The sequence below is a fragment of the Podarcis muralis genome, chromosome 1 (assembly GCF_964188315.1).
Source record: "Podarcis muralis chromosome 1, rPodMur119.hap1.1, whole genome shotgun sequence".
NCBI classification, from domain to species: domain Eukaryota; kingdom Metazoa; phylum Chordata; class Lepidosauria; order Squamata; family Lacertidae; genus Podarcis; species Podarcis muralis.
In genome coordinates this window covers 53,261,897-53,281,970 of record NC_135655.1, presented here as the reverse complement: position 1 = coordinate 53,281,970, position 20,074 = coordinate 53,261,897, and the positions used below count along the sequence as shown (strand labels likewise).

General features: G+C 40.7%; 1 protein-coding gene across 1 annotated transcript; it reads left to right on the top strand.

The window, feature by feature from the left end:
• Nucleotides 1–231: 231 nt before the first annotated feature.
• API5 (apoptosis inhibitor 5) lies at nucleotides 232–18,684 on the top strand. Its single transcript, XM_028727729.2, has 14 exons — nucleotides 232–422; nucleotides 1,881–2,042; nucleotides 3,129–3,222; nucleotides 4,986–5,051; nucleotides 6,335–6,486; nucleotides 7,461–7,667; nucleotides 8,349–8,453; nucleotides 8,884–8,973; nucleotides 10,641–10,822; nucleotides 12,444–12,537; nucleotides 13,116–13,172; nucleotides 13,731–13,807; nucleotides 15,128–15,264; nucleotides 17,211–18,684. The coding sequence occupies exons 1-14, from the start codon at nucleotides 354–356 to the stop codon at nucleotides 17,288–17,290; spliced, it is 1,572 nt and encodes a 523-aa protein (XP_028583562.1). The 5' UTR covers nucleotides 232–353; the 3' UTR covers nucleotides 17,291–18,684.
• Nucleotides 18,685–20,074: the final 1,390 nt, after the last annotated feature.

Here is a 20,074-nt window from a genome sequence, read left to right as displayed (position 1 = left end):
GAGGCTGCAGGTCCCTTATTTTGGCTGCTGGTCCCTTATTTTCAAGGCTGCTGGTCCCTTATTTTCAAGGCTGCTGGTCCCTTATTTTCAAATCTGTAAATTGACAGCTATGAGTGAGAGGGATTCCAGAATTGCAACGACACCTCCGCGACGGCAGGGGCCGCTGTAGGCAGGACGGGGGCAGATGCGCCCTCTTCCCACCGCCGCCGGAAGCCGCTCGGGGCCTGACTAGGCGGTTCCGCTCGCTTCCGCCCGCGGGTTGGAGGTGGCGTGAAAGGGAGAGCGGTTGTTTTCGTCGCAGCTTCAGCCGGAGATTGAGAGAGGCCGGCCGTGAGAGGACCATCCGCGGCACGATGCCCACCGTGGAGGAGCTGTACCGTAATTACGGCATCCTAGCCGACGCCAAGGAGACCGCGGCCGAGGTGAGGGCGGGCGGGCGGCTCGGACTGCGCGCGGGGCTCCTGGGCCTAGGCGGCGGCGGGGGAACATCCTTTATGCGGCGGAGGCGGCTGGGGGGGGGAGAAAGGAGGAAGAACCAGGCTCCCCACTCTCTGCCTCTGCTCACTCCCCCCCCCCCCGTCATGAGTCTGGATTCGGACCCCCCCTTTTTTTTTTTGAGGGGGCACCTCCTCCCTCTCCGCTAGAAATCTTCCATTGAGAAGGTGCCCCTTCCTTAGCTAAACAACCTGAGGGTCGGTGCTTGAAATCACGGGTGGGCCGAAGGCTCTTGGCAAAGGCCTGCTTAAAAATAAAATAAATAAAAATCCGGTTCTTCATAAAAGGATAAAGAAGAGCTGTTTTGTGAGGGGGGGGGCGGGGAACGTGCAGCGTGATAATCCCGTGCTCGCTTCTCCCAGCGCTCGTTTAGTTCAACGGGTTTTTTATTTCCCCTCAAAAGCAAACCTGTTTAGAATTGCGGCCGCGGCGTACCATGTGCTGCCTGCTGCGCTTGCTTATAGAGGCAGGGTTGTAGTCGTGTTTACGTGGGCGTTCATTCAGAAATCCAGTCGCAAGTGATGCGATATAACATCGCATTTTGTATAACATGTAGCATTACGTTATCGTGAGTATGCATCCCTGCAGCTCAGTCCTATGCATGTTTACTGACCAATTCTCCTGTGTTCAGTAGTGTGTGTTTTAGAATTGTGGCCTTAGAGACTTGTGTGCCATGCATCCTCTTCTAACGCCATTGCCCCAAGGGATGCCCTTTCCCCAGTGGTGTATTGTACTCACAAACACAGGGTTTTTTCCCCTCTCAGCTCTTCTTCTTGTAAGCATCTGTGTTTGCTGTGTTGTACCTTGATGTGTAAAAGACCAGGGGGGGGGGGGGAATCTTCTTTTTTCCGTTATACTGCAACCCGCGATGATCCATGGCACTGTCTCCTCCAACACTTGGGGACACCTAGCAGTAGGTTATGAAGAGCATATAATGTATCCATCTAAAATTAAACACTGCACACATAATGGTAAAAGTGTTCAGCTCTTTCCCAGATTAAGCCTGCTCCCCAAAAGCTAGAATAGGATGATATTGCAGTATTTGTAGAAGATGCTTGCAATGCAATCCTATACATGGCTTACTGAATTGAGTGAAACTTACTCCCATGTACATGGGCATTGGTTTGCAACCTTAGACTTTTAGGAAAGGTGGTTTTATAGTTATCTAACAGACACTAAAAATAACTTTATGGATGCTGTTTGGCACATGAGTGGTGGTGGTGAGATCTGCAGTGGATAGTGGTGATATACTCTCGGATATGCCTAAGCTATAAGATTCTTTATATGTAAATTTATTCAGAGCCTTAGAACAGTATTCTGATATTGTAGTACATTATTGCATCTGTTAACTGCATAAAGCAGAGAGTTTCTATCTTCTGTCTTAGCACAAAGATGCTTACCAGGTGATCTTGGATGGTGTCAAGGGAGGTGCCAAGGAGAAGAGATTAGCAGCACAATTTATTCCAAAATTCTTCAAACATTTCCCTGAACTGGCAGATTCAGCTATCAATGCCCAACTGGACCTTTGTGAGGATGAAGATGTTTCTGTAAGTATTTTTTTCATCAGCACTTAGCACTTGCCTCTTGTTCCTTCTTATTTCATCCATTCCCATCTCGTCCCCACCCCACTCAGATTGACCCTAAAAAAATTGTGGGGGAACAGAACACTTTTCACTCATAAGGTCTAAACCAGGAGAAACTGATATTACATCTTTGGGTTATTTAACCAGGATTGGCATGCTTGTCAACTGATTGGTAAATTATTTTATGAAACAAAATTATGGGAAGTTGGTAGTGTATTTTTTTTTTTTTTAATGTACCATATAATCATCTGGGAGCAATCAGAGTGTGGGTGCCTTTTTTACCTGTTCATCAGGAGTTGAGGTTCATACAAACTTCATTTAGGCACAGGCATCACTTTTCAAAAAGTTTTTTCATATACAGTAGTTTATTTATGAATTTAGTAGCTTCTCTTCAACATGTGCTCCCAACATATATGGTGCAAAATTTAAAATGAATTAACAAAATAATTTAAATACCAATTTCAAAATAACTAAAAGAACAATGCAAACTAGCAAAACCAAAACAGGAATGACTCCCCAAGGCAGGATGAAACTACATCATATTTGCCCATTTACAAAACATTGACATAAAGTCAGAAAGTTGTACAGAAAAGGTTCATCCTTAAATCTGTTTTAGTTGTTAAAATGTTTAGCAACAGTGCAAGAGGAAATTTGTCATTTTAAACTTGACTGTGTTGTAGTTTTATTTGGGTGTGTTTTAACCTCAGTAGATATTGATGTGACTTTTAGACTGTTCATCTGTTGTACTGTGATGGTCTAATGACAGATAAACTTGTCATATTTACATATCTACCACAAAGTAAGTCCCATTTTCAGAGGAGCTTCTTCCCAGGTACATTGATAGAGGATTTCAGGCTAAATCCCTTAGTGGAGCTCATGGTAGCCTTAGGCCTCTTGCAATTAAGTAACGGTGAACATAAAAACTGACAGCACAATCAGACAGTAAATTGTGTCTGACTTTCCCAACCTTTTGTTTGAAGCTGTATCATCTGTGTAAGAGAATTTTAATTCATTGGTTGGTGAATGTGTGTGTCTTTGTTTTGTTTATAGATCCGGCGCCAAGCAATCAAAGAATTACCTCAGTTTGCTACTGGTGACAACCTCCCCAGAGTGGCAGACATACTCACCCAACTTCTTCAGTCAGGTAGAAGAGATTGGTGTTTGTATTTGTAACCTCCTTACAAGGTGTAATCAGAGCAAGATTCATTGCTATGGTTGTCTTCCTTAACCATCTTGTTTTTTCCATGTCAATATTTGCTGTTCTGTATTTTAGGAGTCTTCACCACCCCATAACTTTTGCTGTCTTACCTCCCATTCAAATTCCTAAACGCTCTGAACCTCCTTTGATTGAAAACTCAACATGTACAGGGAGCTGGCAATCTGTACATTCTAAAAGGTGCCTGTCAATCTTGACTCGTGCTAAAAGGTACATATTCCACAGTGCAGGAAAGGGCTATGCTAATGTACCATTGCAGACAGAAAAGCACAGGCATGCCTCAGAACCAGATGGCACCCCTACCATTCTGTGTCTTTCCCTCATTCTTTCACTAGAAGGTGCCCTCTTCTTGTGCACTGGCACAGCAGATGGTACTGCTACTCTGGCTAGTGCAGGAATTCTTCGTGCTAGCTTCTTGGGGAAGAAGTATCCACAACCTCTAGGTCTTTGTCTTAAAATCTGCATAGGTTTGTTGGAAACAATGCTGCTTCACATGTTGCAGTGAAACTTTTTGCTTGCCACAGTTAAATGGGATAGATAGATGTATATGGCTTCTAGACATTGGGTGAAATCCAGTGGTGTTCATTCACTGGTGGAATGTACACTTTTGGCAGAATGAATTCCTTCTCCTGCCCCTATCACCTAAAGCAACAGATTCCCTCTGGAGCAGAGGGGTGGGTGCAAGGGGATAGAAATGAAGGGGGAGGTCTGCTTGCGTGGTGTTGTATGTTGCCCATTGATTAAACATTGTTGTCTTTCTAAGTTTGTTCTGAGTATAAGCTTTCATGAGCATGCACACTTCTTCAGATATTCTTCAGTGTGCATGCACACGAAAGCTTATACCCAGAACAAACTTAGCTGGTCTCGTAAGATACTATTGGACAATTTTTTAATTTATTTCAACTGCGTCAGACCAACACAGCTACCTACCTGAATCTAGAATTGTTGTCTTTGTGCTTGTTTCTGTTGTATTCTGCTTCTTTTGTTTGTTTCTGTTGTAAAATAAGCAGTGTTATTTATAAATTATAAATTATTTATAAATTTATAATTTATAGAGAATGTTTTAAAAAACAGTGCCCTCAGGTTAAAACCTGGACATGCTTTGATTAATTTTCGCAAACCACAATATGGATTATAATAATAGTATTCAGATAACAGAAGAAATGGCATAATGATTAAAGAAACAGTTTATTAAACAGATAAGACAGACCCGCTTTGAGGAAGACGGAAGTCTGTTGGGGAAGATAAGGAATTGGGAATTAAGAATATGGTGGCATAAGTTCTTTTGTCAGAACATATGGCTTTATGGATATATGTATGGGTTTTTTTGGTTTATCATTTTTGTTAATTTCTTGTGTGTGTTTGCTAAGTAAGAAAACAAATAAAAAGCATATTTTTAAAAAGCAGTGTTATTATTATGTTATCATTGTGCATGGTGTTTAACAGGGAATGTTTTATATGCTTCTTGTAAGGAAATAAACATAAGTCAGCCAGATGCAGCTTTGTATTTGTACAGCTGTGTTATCTGCCTTCTGTTTTTCAGACAATGGTCTTGCCACTTTCAGTCTTCACCTGGTTCTTTGAATAATTTCTTATCACATGAGATTCTAGTTTGTGTTGATTTCCAGTGCTTCACTTTATTTAGCTAGAATTAAAAATATTTTTCATCTTTAATTTTCTCTTTTCCCCAGATGATTCTGCAGAATTCAACTTGGTTAACAATGCTTTGCTAAGCATATTTAAGATGGATGCTAAAGGTAAAGCATGCATTATATCCTGACATTTATACAGTGGTGCCTCGCAAGACGAAAATAATCTGTTCCGTGAGTCTCTTCGTCTAGCGGTTTTTTCGTCTTGCGAAGCAACCCTATTAGCGGATTAGCGCTATTAGCAGCTATTAAAGGCTTAGCGGCTAAAAGGCTATTAGCGGCTTAGAAAAAGGGGGGGGGAGCGAAAAGACTCAAGCCCATAGGGAAATTCGTCTTGCGAAGCGCATCAAAAAACGGAAAACGCTTTCGTCTAGCGGGTTTTTCGTCTTGCGAGGCATTCGTCTTGCGGGGCACCACTGTAACTTGTTTGTACGCTCTGTTGGATCTTTTGAGATGAGAATTGACTGTCTTTTGGGAGATATGGAATAGTTACCAGTCTGAATACCTTTTTGACAATAATAATAGGACAATTTGCAAAGATACAAAGAATATCGTTTTGTGTATTACAATAATAGCTATTCCAGAGGTGTAGATGTTTTAGAATCAACAGGATTTTTTCTACTAATGTGGTATATAACATTTACAATTATTTATGCCATTTCCATGATTTCCATGTAGCTGACTCATGCTATTCTTTGGCGATCACTTGTAGTCGAGTAAGATTGTCTTCCATAAACACGGTTTTAACAGTGAGTGCATAAGTGACTGTGGGGGCCATTTCTGGATCCACCCGTCCTTCCACAGTGGAGACATAGGTTTCCGGGCAGGAGTTGATCACAGTGAGGGTTTGCCAAGCGTGCCTTCCTCTTAGCATGTTTCGTCCTGAGCTCGAACGTCTTCAAAGCCCATGACACCTTTGGTAAAGGCTGTTCTCCAATTGAAGTGCTCTCAAGCCAGTGTTTCCTAGTTGTCAGTGTTTATACTACATTTTTTTTTTTTTAGATTTGCATTGAGAGAGTCTTTAAACCTCTTTTGTTGACCACCAACATTACGCTTTCCATTTTAAAGTTTGGAATAGAGTAGTTGCTATGGAAGATGATAATCAGGCATCCGCACAACATGACCAGTCCAACGAAGTTGATGTTGAAGAATCATTGCTTCAACACTGGTGATCTTTGCTTCTTCCAGTACACTGGCGTTAGTTCACCTGTCATCCCAAGTGATGTGTAAAAAAATTTTGGAGACACGGTTGACGAAATCTTTCAAGGAGTTGGACATGGTGTTTATAACATATGTTATGTAACATATACTTGGAATACTTAAATATCTAACAAAATTATATTCCTTTCAATTGTAAAGGGATGCTTATGTGGTATTTATTTCTATTTTAGGAACACTGGGTGGTTTATTTAGTCAGATTCTTCAAGGAGAGGATATTGTGCGAGAAAGAGCCATCAAATTCCTCTCCACAAAACTCAAAACACTGCCTGAAGAGGTGTTAACAAAAGAAGTAGAAGAACTCGTACTAACAGAATCGAAGAAAGTGAGTACCTTAGTTTAGTTAAATTACGTTCTTCATAACAGAATTGCTTCCTATCAGAACACATTAACTACCACCTATGGGTGTAAATTAAAAATGCTGCTAATAGTGTTGCTTCACCAGTTCAAGATTCTGAAACATTTTAGTTGAGTCTAACAAAGGTATGCTATTTTTAGTGTGGGGTAGTTGCTGCCCCCCCCCCCATGAACTATCAAGACTACAAACATTTTTGTCAATGCTTTGGAGAATACCTAAGTTAGCTATCTAGGGGGGTGATACTGGAATTGGAGGAATAAATTTTACTACCTGACATACCATACATGTAGGAAACACATTGTCAAGCCACTTGATAATGTTACCCATCTAACATCTATTGAATCTTACATTCTGCATTATCTAAAATTGAATATCAGCTTTGCTAATAAAAAGACTATAAACTTCGTATTCACTATTCTTCACAGCCACATAAGGGTCATTTTCCATTTAGTGCTGGAGACGCATCCAAGTGACAGCTGGCATTTATTTTAAGATGGAGAGGAGCCATTGTTCCTTAATCCCATTTTTATATTTGCTCAGAGAAAAGTCCCACTGAGTACAGTAGGGCTTTGGCCTAGGTAAATGTACAAAGGTTTGCAACCTTAGACCCATTGTATTAAATATAGTAAGTTAATTTGCAACAGCACTTAGGTTCTATGTGGCATAATGTACAAAGTTTTGGATTTAGACTGTACAACCAAGATTCAAATTCTGCTCAGATATGAAGCATTGGGGGAGATAATTCCATCTGACTCTTAATGCATGGAAGCTTTACTACTAAAGGAAGAGCTTTTTAAAATGGTTTGTACACTGAAATATACTGTAAAAAAAATTAAGCGAGGAATGATCATTTGCAAGGAAAAAGAACACATGAGCAATTTTTTCCACCTGCATTGGTATGATTATTCATTATTTTCTATTTTTCTCTTCCTTTTCTTAAGGTGCTTGAGGATGTGACAGGAGAGGAGTTTGTCTTATTTATGAAGATACTATCAGGCTTGAAAAGCCTGCAGACAGTGAGTGGGCGGCAGCAGCTAGTTGAACTGGTGGCTGAACAAGCTGATCTTGAGCAGACCTTCAATCCATCTGACCCTGATTGTGTGGATAGACTCTTACAGTGTACTCGTCAAGCAGTCCCACTTTTCTCAGTAAGTATTTATGGTGTTTTGTTTTTTAAGTGTTGTGACTGCTGTGTCAACACAGCATGGCTGTATTGGCTGTGTCAGTATGACTATCCCATGATACAAGTCATGGCTGTGAAAAGCTGCAAGACTGTTGCATGTGTAGCTGATAAATATATTTATAAAATAGCTTGTATCCTACTTTTGTCTCCTCAAGGACTCTCCCATTAAATAAAGCAAGGCCATCAATTTCATTGGATCTACCCTGAGTACGATTAATGTTTGGTATCACCCAATAAAATCTAGTTAAGATAGATTAAAACCAAGTGCAAATCAGGGAGGAGACAACAAAATTCAAATCAGATTAAAAACCAAGTGGAATTAAAATACCTTGGAAGCTGATTTTAAAGCTTTAAAGAAAGGAAACCAACCCATTTAAGATACCTGTTTGCTAGAGTTGTAGCTTTCCTATCTCTCACTGTATGTAAATCGCACCACTGTTTTATCTGAGCATGCTTGCTGTCTAAAATCTTTGAAGGTGTTTCAGTCTTGGAAAACAGTGTCATGTTTACTTAGTAGTATGCTAACTTAATGTTCTTGTGATTAAAAAGGCTTTTAGTGCTAGCTGCTATCAAATGAAAGATTGGAATTGTGCAGCAAAGCATTGGAAAATGTTGCTGTTACAGCTGCTATTTTGTTTTTCTACAGAAAAATGTCCACTCCACAAGATTTGTCACTTACTTCTGTGAGCATGTGCTGCCAAACTTGAGTTCCCTGACCACCCCAGTTGAAGGCCTTGATATACAGTTAGAGGTAAGCTAATCTGGAAATATCTCATGGAGCCTGAATTATAGTTATCCAAGGTATGCCAAAAGAAGATAGGAAGAAATTTATTGCTAATTTGGACCACTGACAAGGCTGATTCTGCTTGTCTTATTTTATACTCTCTCCTAAAGTATTATATAGATTTGCTTTTTTATCACGTGTTCTGCTATGCAGAACAAAATTCAAACAATTTATGCGTATAGTCTGCAGCCTGAAAGAATGCTATTCAACTAAGATCCTACAGGAGGCACTATCTTCCACCCTCTAGGCACATTTTCTGATTTGCACTGTCATATCCAGGAATAAGCCCTTTCTTCCTGTCTTAAAATCTGTTCTTTTTTAAAAAAAATTGTCATGGTATAAAGCTGCAACTGTTAATTTTCCAGTGGCTCTTTTCCTCTCTCCCCGCCCACTGTAGGTGCTGAAACTGCTTGCTGAGATGAGCTCCTTTTGTGGAGACATGGAAAAGCTAGAATCAAATTTGAAGAAGCTTTTTGATAAACTACTGGTAAGAGGATTATTAGTCTTAAGAGAGAGAGTGAAAGTTTGTAATTAGATTTCATTATGCCTTTTATTTTATTTGAATTGAAAAGCACCTAGTGTAATGATAGTACTTCCAGAGGGATAACCGTGTTGTAATAGCTAATTGCTTTAGCAGATTTGAACACCAGATGTTAACTAATTTTCATACACAGTGTGTTTACAAGTGTGAAGAAGTTTAATTCTCTGTGGATACCACAGCACTTGAAAGAAGCTTGAACAACAGCCGGGAGGAAATACATGCTTGGCTTCAGTAGTAGAGAGCAGGGACTCACAAATTGTGTCCAGCTTTGATAGCTAGACCACCAAACCACAGGTGGGGTACTGTTGTCATCCTCCAACATTGGGCTCCCCCGCCCCCGCCTTGGCGTAATCTGTAAGGGAGCCATAAATTTGTGGGGCTGGGTGTAGTCTTCCGATCTCTTTCTTCCTGTCTTCTAAGTGGGCTGCAAGAGGAGGATTTATTATTTATAATCTTTTGCATACTGCCCTTCATCCAAAGATCACAGGGTGGTTTAAAATATAAAAACACAAAAATATATACAGTGGTACCTCGGGTTACAGACACTTCAGGTTACAGACTCCACTAACCCAGAAATAGTACCTCGGGTTAAGAACTTTGCTTCAGGATGAGAACAGAAAATGCGTGGCAGTGGGAGGCCCCATTAGCTAAAGTGGTACCTCAGATTAAGAATAGTTTCAGGTTAAGAACGGATCTCCAGAATGAATTAAGTTCTTAACCCAAGGTACCATTGTATCACAATAGCTAACAATAACCTCGCACACCTGTTTTTTAAATGTCCCTGTCCTGTGGTCTGATTGCTGAGGGTCCCCACCACCACCACTTCTTTAATCACTCCCTTTCCCTATGTTTCCATCTGGGCTCCCTTCACCGACATGAAATTGGGGAAGAGTCTGCCCACCCCTGTAGTAGGCAATGGGAATGAATTCCATCTGAATACATGCCTGTGTCTTTGTCTTTCTGCCGAGGAGAGTGTCAGGAGGAGAGCAGGGACACTGGAATGGATAAACACTCTGCAGAGGTCAAGATGCAGTGGAAAAATGGCAGACAAAAGCAGACTAATCTTGACTGAATGAAGTAAAAGGGAACGTTTAAAATGTTGCTACGTATTCTCGCTCAGTCAGAGAAATTGAAGGAAGGACCAGGGACAGAATACAGTGGTACCTCGGGTTACATACGCTTCAGGTTACAGACTCCGTTAACCCAGAAATATTGCTTCAGGTTAAGAACTTTGCTTCAGGATGAGAACAGAAATTGTGCTCAGGCGGCGTGGCAGCAGCAGGAGGCCCCATTAGCTAAAGTGGTGCTTCAGGTTAAGAACAGTTTCAGGTTAAGAACGGACCTCCGGAACGAATTAAGTACTTAACCCGAAGTACCACTGTAATAGGGGAAATGTTGGTAGTTTGTGTGTTCTGGTTTTTAAAAGGACAAATATGGCTTGAGATTGCACCCTAATTCTGACAGCTGGGATTAAATATACTTACTTGGCTGTGCAACCATGTTTGTGGACCTCTTTAGAAGGAGATTTGGTCACGAATACATAGTTGAAGCAATGACATCATAAATACTAGATGAAGTAATAAGTGTCAATTCTTCTGGTTTCTGTTTCTTAGGAATACATGCCACTCCCTCCAGAAGAAGCGGAGAATGGGGAGAACGCTGGCAATGAAGAGCCCAAATTGCAGTTCAGCTATGTGGAGTGTTTGTTATATAGCTTTCATCAACTAGGTCGAAAACTTCCAGACTTCCTGACAGCCAAGCTGAACACAGAGAAAGTGAAAGACTTTAAAATCAGGTAGCATTAAAGTGTGTGCGTGTGCAGACTTTATTAGAATAGCAGTAATGGAGTCATATAGGAGCCTGCTGATCTTTCCTCTGCCAGTTATAATTAACCATATGATTAATAAGCAAGCATTAGCCAATAATAGAAAAGGTTAACTAAAACTTCAGTCTGAAAATATTGAAGATACTGTTCCTAGTTTTCAGGGCAATAGGGAAATGTCTATGTCAGAATAGCTGTATAGCCCCAAACTGACATTTCAAACTTGCTTCTGACCCTCTAAAATTAATGAGAGAATTCTTCTCAGTTTCCTTATTAAAAGTTACTTGTTGGATATGTCATATTGTCTTTCTGTAACTCTAACTAGCCTATACTTGTATAGCAATGAAATGAATAGTTTACTGGGCGGTGAAACAAAATGCCTTTAGCTTATTAATATGCACCGAAGGCTTATCGAGTATAAAAGCTGTAATGCTTCCAACAAAGAATTACCTTTACGTTCATGAGCTGTAGCGTATTAATACTGAACTGCAATTTAAGCTGCTCTTGAAGAACTCATAAAGGGCTCACATGTTCCGAATTCTCAGATCAAATGGCACTTTGACCAATAGTAACCCAAATGTGTCTAAGGATTATTTAGTGGATTTTAGTGGATCTCAACATTTGTGTCCCTTGGTGCCCCTAGGTTTAGGGCTTTGCTCTGAGGTTTTCTGCTAACCTCCATGTGAGATTTCCTCCATGCCTTTGTTCCATCATCAGTTTCTAAAATTGATAAAGGAGTGGTTAGATGCCAAAGACTACATAGTTCTTTCAGATTTCTCTTCAGCATCAGAACAATCTTCTCCATGGTCAGTGACAGCATCTGGCATCCTGGGGGTAGGACCCATCCTTAACACCTGCCTTAGACACTTTGATTCCCTCCCGCCCCCCGGCCCAGTGCTCCAAGCAGCACAGAGTCTACCCAGCATTTAAAGAGGGCATTATGGGAAATTTTTCATATATATTTGCATTTTCTATTTTACATAATACAAATGAAATAAAAACATAAACATATAAACCCCTTTATAAATCAGAGCTTGCCGTCCACTGCCATTCCATGGTAACCTGGAAGTCATTATGGGAAATTTTTCATGGTAGCCGTCGCAACTAGGACCCCCTGGTAGACTAGAGAGCCAACTTTGATTTTAGTCACATTTGGCACCAGCTTGGCTGCAGGAATTGCCGGAAGGAGACGTACAAGGCACTATCCAACTGTCAAAGGGACTACACTCTAGGTTTGTGTAGGGTTTACACCTTAGCCTTTTCTTCTCCTGGAAATATCCTTCAAGGCAGTGAAGGATTAGGATCAAAGTTCCGCTTCTCTCAGTAAAATGTTCTGGGTTTTGATTGATGCTTAAATTATATTTGATATTAAATAGTCTTGATTCATAAATCTACCCCAATGTTTATTCCTCTATAGAGACACCTTTATTTAGGTCATTCTACATATGGTCTCTTACTTACTCAAATTCAGTTTGCCAAATGTCTTTCTGTTGAGGCTTTTCTTTTTTCAAGATACTAGCAGTTTTCCTTTTTATCATCTTGATTTCACTGTGTGTTGCAAAACTTACTGTTCAGCTATTCTCTTTGGTTAAAGATTACAGTATTTTGCTAGAGGACTGCAGGTTTACATCCGACAGCTTCGTTTGGCACTCCAGGGCAAAACAGGAGAAGCATTAAAGACAGAAGAGGTATGTAGTCCTCTGTGATGGCAGTACCTTAGCTGAATTTACCATAATGATTTTATCACAGTATAGTCTGATGGATAAAGCTTGTGACAGTGGCGTTGATCAATAGTAACTGGGGGTGTTGCTCCCAAAAAATAGTTTTTCCAAATTGCCCTGTGCCTTCTGGAAATCTGCTCCCGAGGGTGGTGAGACTGTCAGGATATGATATGGGAGCTGCACAAAAGGGGAAATGATGAAAATCGGGGATGTCTTTTTCCATGAGCAGAAGTATCTCTCCACTTAAGCAAGCACCCTTGGATTGAACTAATTGAAGAGTGTCACTGTATCACTTCTATTTTTATGCATCCACTCTGTTTCAGAGAACAGAAAAGCAGTGTGTTGCTAGAATCCTCCACATAGATATTAAGCATGAAAGATTCCAGACTCTAGCAACTGTAATGTTTCAGATGGAAAATAGTTCTCCTCAGTGTTGTTCGTTAAAAGAAAAGAATGCACTGAGCTTCATTGGAAACATCTTAAATATAGACTTAAAAACAATTTAATTTTAACATTTCTAAGATAGACTTTCTCCTTCTTTGCAGAACAAAATTAAAGTGGTTGCGCTGAAAATTACAAATAACATCAATGTTTTAATCAAGGTAAGCCCTTCTATATTTTATTACTGGATTTGTTTAAAAAGGATGGTTTGGTGAAGATATTAGTCCTGGAGCTATTTGTGACCAATCAATTCTGTGGCCCTAACTCTGTTCTTTCTGGAAACAGTAATACTGTTCCAATACAGAGCGTCTGGCACAGCCCAGTCAGATGGGTTGCATTATTATTATTATTATTATTATTATTATTATTATTATTAAATGTAGTAGATTCTTTCCTCGCCTGTTGTGTTTGATCATTATACCAAACCTGTAGGGAAATTTAGTCTGTTTTCAAAAACAGTGCAGGAAACAATGGAATTCCATCAAATACTTTACAAGAACATAAAAGAGAAGTGAGAGAGAGACTGAATTAATACTTAATGCTGATCCTAATGATGGATTTTCCCTAAAGTGGATTTTGGAGTGAATTTTTTTTAAAATCCAGGAAATCTTTCATCATGCAAGAAATTTTTAATTTGGGGAACTTTATTTTTTAACATCTATTCTTCAGCTGTTTAAAGTACTATTCCCAGAAACATATAATTCCTATTTTGTCTCTAGGATCTCTTCCACATTCCCCCTTCATACAAGAGCACAGTGACGCTGTCATGGAAACCAGTACAGAAATCTGAAGCTGGGTAAGTTAGCAGTGAATGACTTCCAACTATTTATGTATTTCCCTCTTGCCTTTCTGCGCTCCAGCAGATCTCGGTTAATGTAATGTTGGAGTCTTCTTTTAAATCTATTTATACATCTATAAAGTTATGCCAAAAATGTTATTCTGCACAAGTTACGATTTTGTATACATTCATTGGTTGAGTCAGTGTGTTTGAACATCCAAAGGAGAGTTAAGATACAAGGAATAATAGAATTGTAGAGTTGGAAGGTACCTTGAGGGTCATCTGGTCCAACCCTGCAATGCAGGAATCTCAGCTCGATCCTACTTGTCAGGTAGCTACCTAACCTCTGCTTTAAAAAGGATATACTTTATTTAGCAAAACAAATAGCCGCTTCAGCAATTGTAATAACTTTACTCTGGAGAGAGATAGATGGGTTGGGATCCAGAGAAGTTCAGCAACACGTTCCCATGCACACAGGAGAAGTACAGGGAGCTGATAATCTTTGCGTTCCTTCTAGAAGTACCCACTCCTGATGAGGAGCTGCTCCAAAGACTCCTTCACCTTTCAGAGACTACTGCTGCTAGAATAGGGAGAGCTACAAATACTGCATGTCTGAGCAGAATACCATATGCAGTGCCTGGGATCCTGGCATCTTGGTCCTAAAAAAGATGCCTAATCTAGGAGTCACCTCTTCTCTGGGCAAAACATAAGGCTACCTAGTATCTTCTTTACTTGAGAATAAGCAGATGGTGGGCTTTTCTTTTTGTAAAAATAAAAATAAGCAAGCTGCTTTTATATTTTTCTACTATTGGTGTCTGGAAATTGAGTAAAAGCCCACCTGTTCTTGCAGAGGAGCAGGCTTTTCCAAACTCAGGGTAACCAAGATGGTGTCTTCCAGATGTTACTTGACTTGTAACTCCAATCATCCCTGGCCCGTAGCTATGCTGGCTAGGGCTATGGGGAGATGGAGTCCAGCAATATCTAGAGAGCACTTTGGTTACTTACCCCTGCTCTAAGAAAAATAGAAGCTTTGGTTGTTAAGGTGATGTTCAGTTTTATCAATTTTTGTGATGTCATATTTGCTGAAATCTGCCCTGAGCGCTCTCATTTTATTTTAATTTTTAATTTTACAAACAAATGGGCTAGAGAGTAAGGTAATAGGAATCTTCTTGCTTTGAAATGCTAGGAATTTTTGTTCTATGCTATTAATGTTGCATGTCTGTAAATTAATTTTATACAAAAAGCCTTCATTAAGTTTTCCACTGCTGTACATATTGGGTTCATTTTTTTAAGTCTTACTTGTCTCTGCAATATTTTTATCCCCTATTTTCTTTGAAGGCAAAAAAGAGCAAGTGAGGATGCAGCTTCAGACTTGCCAACAAAGAAGGCTCCAGCAGGACCAAAAAGGGATTCCAGGCAGATATACAACCCACCCAGTGGGAAATACAGTAGTAACCTGGGAAATTTTTCTTATGGTAAGCATTGCAAGAGATTGTGTTATTCTGCGCAGGGGAGAAATAGGATTCTGTTTTGTGTTGTAAGATGAGCTGCCAGGCTCTGTTGCCTTTGGGGGGTGTTGTTCTCTGGTATTCCTGTTCATGAATTTTGTGTGTGCTTTTTCGAGATACAATCTTGGCATGATTTTGCTTTACATATCATATTGAACAATGTCTAGACAGGTGTAGCAAGCCTGTGGCCCTCCAGAAGCTATTGGACTGCAGCTGTTGTTAGTTGAGCAACATCTGGAAAGCCTGAGGTCTCCTGTCTGTGGTCTAGTACAAGATCTTTATTTTTGGTCTCATTGGCATTTACCTGTATAAAATTTCAACCTGTCACATCCAATTCTGGAGTCAGGTTTTATTGACAATGAATAGGGAGGGGGGGTGTAATGATAGGAAACACTTCATTCAGATTTATGGGAAGGTCTTCCATGCCATCACTTAATTCTTTCATGAAAGAGCAATCCAAACTTGCATTCACTATGCCAGACCCTGCAGCTCTCATATGACAGCAATGGACCTGATCCAGGCTTCTTTGCTTTGCCAGCCTGAGCACTGGTGCACCACAAAGGTTTTTTGTTCTGTCCTCCCACCTTCTTTCCTGGCCAGGGCTGTAGGAGTGGCAATGGCTGTGTTGTTCAATGAATCTCTGCCACTGTTGGTCAGTAGGGTAGGACTACTATAATGCTGGAGAAACGAAATAAGAATTGGAGAGATCACTATAAGCTGCTTCAATTAATCCCCTTTCCACACAATGTTTTTTTCTCTTTAAAAGGCATTGTTCAGGTTTCTCGTTCAATTAAGGGCTGAAAAAAATGGTATATTTGATAATCATTCACAAACTTTGGCTTTCATATGCAATCAGTGCCATCTGTTTACTTAACAAAGACATTGTCTGGATTCGAAAGAGTCTCATAAGTGTATATCGGCAATTAGTGCTTCATCGGAAGGTCCCCAGAGTTTTGTAAGTGGCTTGTCTAGTGTTGCAAACGGCTGCAGGCATAATGAGGAACACTGGAAACTATGAAATGGACACTACCAGAAATGTCCCTTTTATTCCAACACTTAATAATATACAGGTAGTCACATACTCCGTAAGTGGTAAAGTTATTTTCTATTCTGTTAAACAAGTTCTGCAAATAAGTCCACAAAGAAATGATTAGCCTACCTGTACCTGTGTAGCATAATTGGAGGGTGGAGAGAGCCAATTGACTTGCCATTGGCAAGCACCTATTTTCAAGTTTGTGTTCAGCTTAGACATCTTGCAAGCGGAGGTAAATTGCTGACTATACCTTCCACTATCTCAAGTTTGTATTTTTTAATGTAACTCAGCCTGTGATCTTAAGAGTAAAGGATGGTTAAGAAATAATGATAACAACAGACGTGCAGTATATGTAAAATATGTACATACAGAGTAATTATACGGATTACTACTACTTTTTCTATGTATCGGAGACTTAGATGTTAAAATAGTTTTACTGGATAAGGAGGGGTAGCACACATGAACATGCTAAATATTTCATACTCAGCCTTGTTTCAGAGTTGGGAGGCACATACGAGCAGGTTTATATTCTGACTTGAAATATATTTGCCATAGGAAAAGCTATTCAAAGGCAGGTTCACACTGTCCTATCCCTTGAGTGGTTGTGTAACTGGGAGAATGACCATGTGGATCAAGCCTTATGTGAACTGGGGGCAGTATGCGCTGGGAGCTGGTGTGGTTCTTACTAGTCTTGCTTCACACAGTTGGGCTCCGCATCTACATGATTAGAGAGTATGGTGCAATTCTTACTGTCATGTTTGTTTAAGCAACACTTGTATTTAAAAGCTAGAATTATAACTAGGGGTAGTTGCTGTTTTCCTTCTAGTCAATCAGAGATCTATATGTTTTAAAACAGACTTTTATTTCCCTTTATTTTCAGAGCAGAGAGGTGGTTTCCGTGGTGGACGAGGGAGAGGATGGGGTGGCCGTGGTAATCGCACTCGTGGAAGAATCTACTAAAATCAATGGTGTTTTCATTGCCATGATCATCTTTCAAGTCTTGACGAATTGCCTGGAGGGCTGCATTGTTTAAAGAACTGTCTTCTGCAAAAGACTGATTTAAATGTTCTTATACCTTTGTATGTATGATCTACTTTTCTAATGGACTGCAGACTCACCCACAGTGAAGCTACAACTGTATTTTTGGATGTTTAGCAGCTGGCAGTTTGAGTTTGTGTCTGGGTTTGTTTTTTAAGCATCTTCAAGACTTATTCAGGAAGAAAGCATGGGTTTTCCTGCTGACGTTACATTCATCTATAAATATGGCTATACAAAGTAGGCTCCTTAGTGTACAATAATTTTCATATGCTAGATAAGAGGTGGAAATGTTATAACTGAAGTTGAAATCAGCGGTAACCCTTCTCCAGACAAAATCGTATTTTTATTTTTTTTGCAGTAAGTGGGAAAGAATGATATTGCAGAAAAAGTAGTATAGGCTACCAGTGGTAGCATGATTGTTGATAGGAATCCTTGATTTTTAAAATGTGCAACATGGATGCAGAAGAATCTGTGCTCTTTATCATAAGTCAGTCCATTTACTTGTTGGGAAGGGTGGGAGGGAGCAGGGAAGACCAGGTGTTAACGTGAACACATTTTGCTCTTCTCCATATATTGTAACATAATGTGTGTTTTGCAAATGGCTTTTTAAATGTTCTCTATAAATGTGTGTGTGCATATATATATTCATATATATGCCATAAAATTATAGTGAAAAAGAATAAAACTGCTAGAAATGCTACCCCAAGAATGGCAAATTTGTGATGCTGTAATAACTCTTTCTTGTTAAAGAGCTTGGATCAGTTTAGCCCTTAGAAGAAACTCTTTTGTTTTTGTGTTTTGTGTTTTTTTTAATTAGTTAGATACCTGTGTTTACAAATATTAAGCATGGCATTAGGCACTTGAAATTACTGCTATTCAGTTGCACTTGGGTAAAAAGTTAAAACATCTTGGTAAGTCTTACGTAATAATGGAATCATCATAGTGATAAGGATTCTAGATATTTTATTTAAAATAATATGATGTAGCAAACTTGATTCTCACCTCCCCCCAAAAATATTTCCCATTAAAAATGTATGTTGGGTCCTTAGGCATGGGAGGAGGAAGAGTGAGCAGCATAAAATGTCAATATCAGTAACAGATCATAGGAAAATTTAAAACACTGCAGGAATGTTTAAGTTACCCAGTGTCAGACTTTATTTTAAAAAATTGCATATTCATTCTTCGCATCACTCCCCTCTAGAGTTTGATGCCTGTACTGAAAACCAACATTTTGTACAAAGCATATTTCCAGCAAGCCTCATGTATATCAGAGAGAAACAGTTTCTAAACTGGACAAATAAATCATTTTAATCATTCTTTGGGCCCCATCTGTGCTATGAATTTAAAGCAGTATCCTACCACTTTGAACAGTCATGGCTTCCCCCTGCCAAATAATCCTGGGCACTGTAATTTGTAAAGCAGGCTGAGAGTTCCCTAGGGCAGTGTTTCCCAACCGGTGTTCCGCGGCACACGAGTGTGCCGTGAGACGTTGCCTCGTGTGCCGCGAGATGCCTGGAGGGAGGCGGGCGAGTCGGGCGGCGAGAGGCGGGGCGGCGGCGGCGAGGAGAGGCCGCGCCTCCTGCTGTTGCCTGGCGCTCCTCCTCGCAGCCGGAAGCGCTGCCTGGGCGCCTCCGCGCGACTCTGCCTCGCTGGGTTTGGTCTCCCAGCAGAGACGGGTCACACGCGCCCCTCCCTCCCTCCCTCAGCCTGCGCGGAGGGAAAGCCAGAGAGAGGCATCGCTCCTGCGCGGCGGGAGAGGGAGCAGCCGGAGCGATGCCCCAAACGAACGCATGGGACCGGAGGGGAAATCCTCTCCGAGGCGGATTGAGCGCAGCTGAGAGAAGCCTTTCGAGGAGCTGCCGTGTCCCCTGGAAACCCCCTTCCCAGCTCTGCCTCAGCCGCCGCCGCCTCAGTTGCCGCCGTCCCTCAGTCCCTCGCTCTGCTGCCTCCTCCCACCCCCAAAGCTTGGAGGTTCCCCAGCAAGGGGGAGGGAAAAAACTTTCACTTTTGTGCGTCCCTCCCGGCGTGACGCTGCGCGCTGACGTCACGGGGCGGGGCTTTAATGGTGGTGTGCCGCGAGATTTTTTTTCAGTAAACAGGTGTGCCGTTGCCCAAAAACATTTGGGAAACACTGCCCTAGGGAAAGCAGCTGATGGTTAAACCACTCGAATTGCAGCTCTGAGGGGAACAGGTGTTTCTCACAACTCTCAGACCCTTTAACAAACTACAGTTCCCAGGATTCTTTGGGGCAAACCATGACTGTTTAAACCAGTATGGAACTGCAGGTGAAGCCTTGATGTGTACAGCCTTGTTTCGTTTTTCTTTCGATGGCCACAAACATGATTCTAATTAAGGAGAAACATCTACATCTATTCAGATTTTTATTTTAGAAACTGGCCAGGTCAAAGTACAAATAATTGATCAAAATGGATTTTGGGGGGGAAATTGTTCATTCAGTATGCTGCATATTTTGGTTATCATGGCAATTTGAGGTCCTTTAATAATGTGAAAGCCTAATTTTTAAGGATGGGCATTCAGTGATTACTACTGTGCCCAAGTATCTTTGGACAGGGGGTGGGGACGGTCCCCTAGGTAACAAATTGACTAAAAACTATTTCTGTTCATAAATGATGTGCAGATTGTCCTTAGAAACAGCTAGCTTTTTCACTTTTTGTTGTGGCTGCAGTGGCTTCTTTTTGGAGACAC

Bases quoted from the DNA above. Each gene is read 5' to 3' on its own strand.
- API5 (XM_028727729.2), top strand. From the start codon at position 354: ATGCCCACCGTGGAGGAGCTGTACCGTAATTACGGCATCCTAGCCGAC. The intron at 7,668-8,348 runs GTAAGTATTTAT...GTTTTTCTACAG, and splicing joins AAGCAGTCCCACTTTTCTCA to AAAAATGTCCACTCCACAAG. The intron at 13,173-13,730 runs GTAAGCCCTTCT...TTTTGTCTCTAG, and splicing joins ACATCAATGTTTTAATCAAG to GATCTCTTCCACATTCCCCC.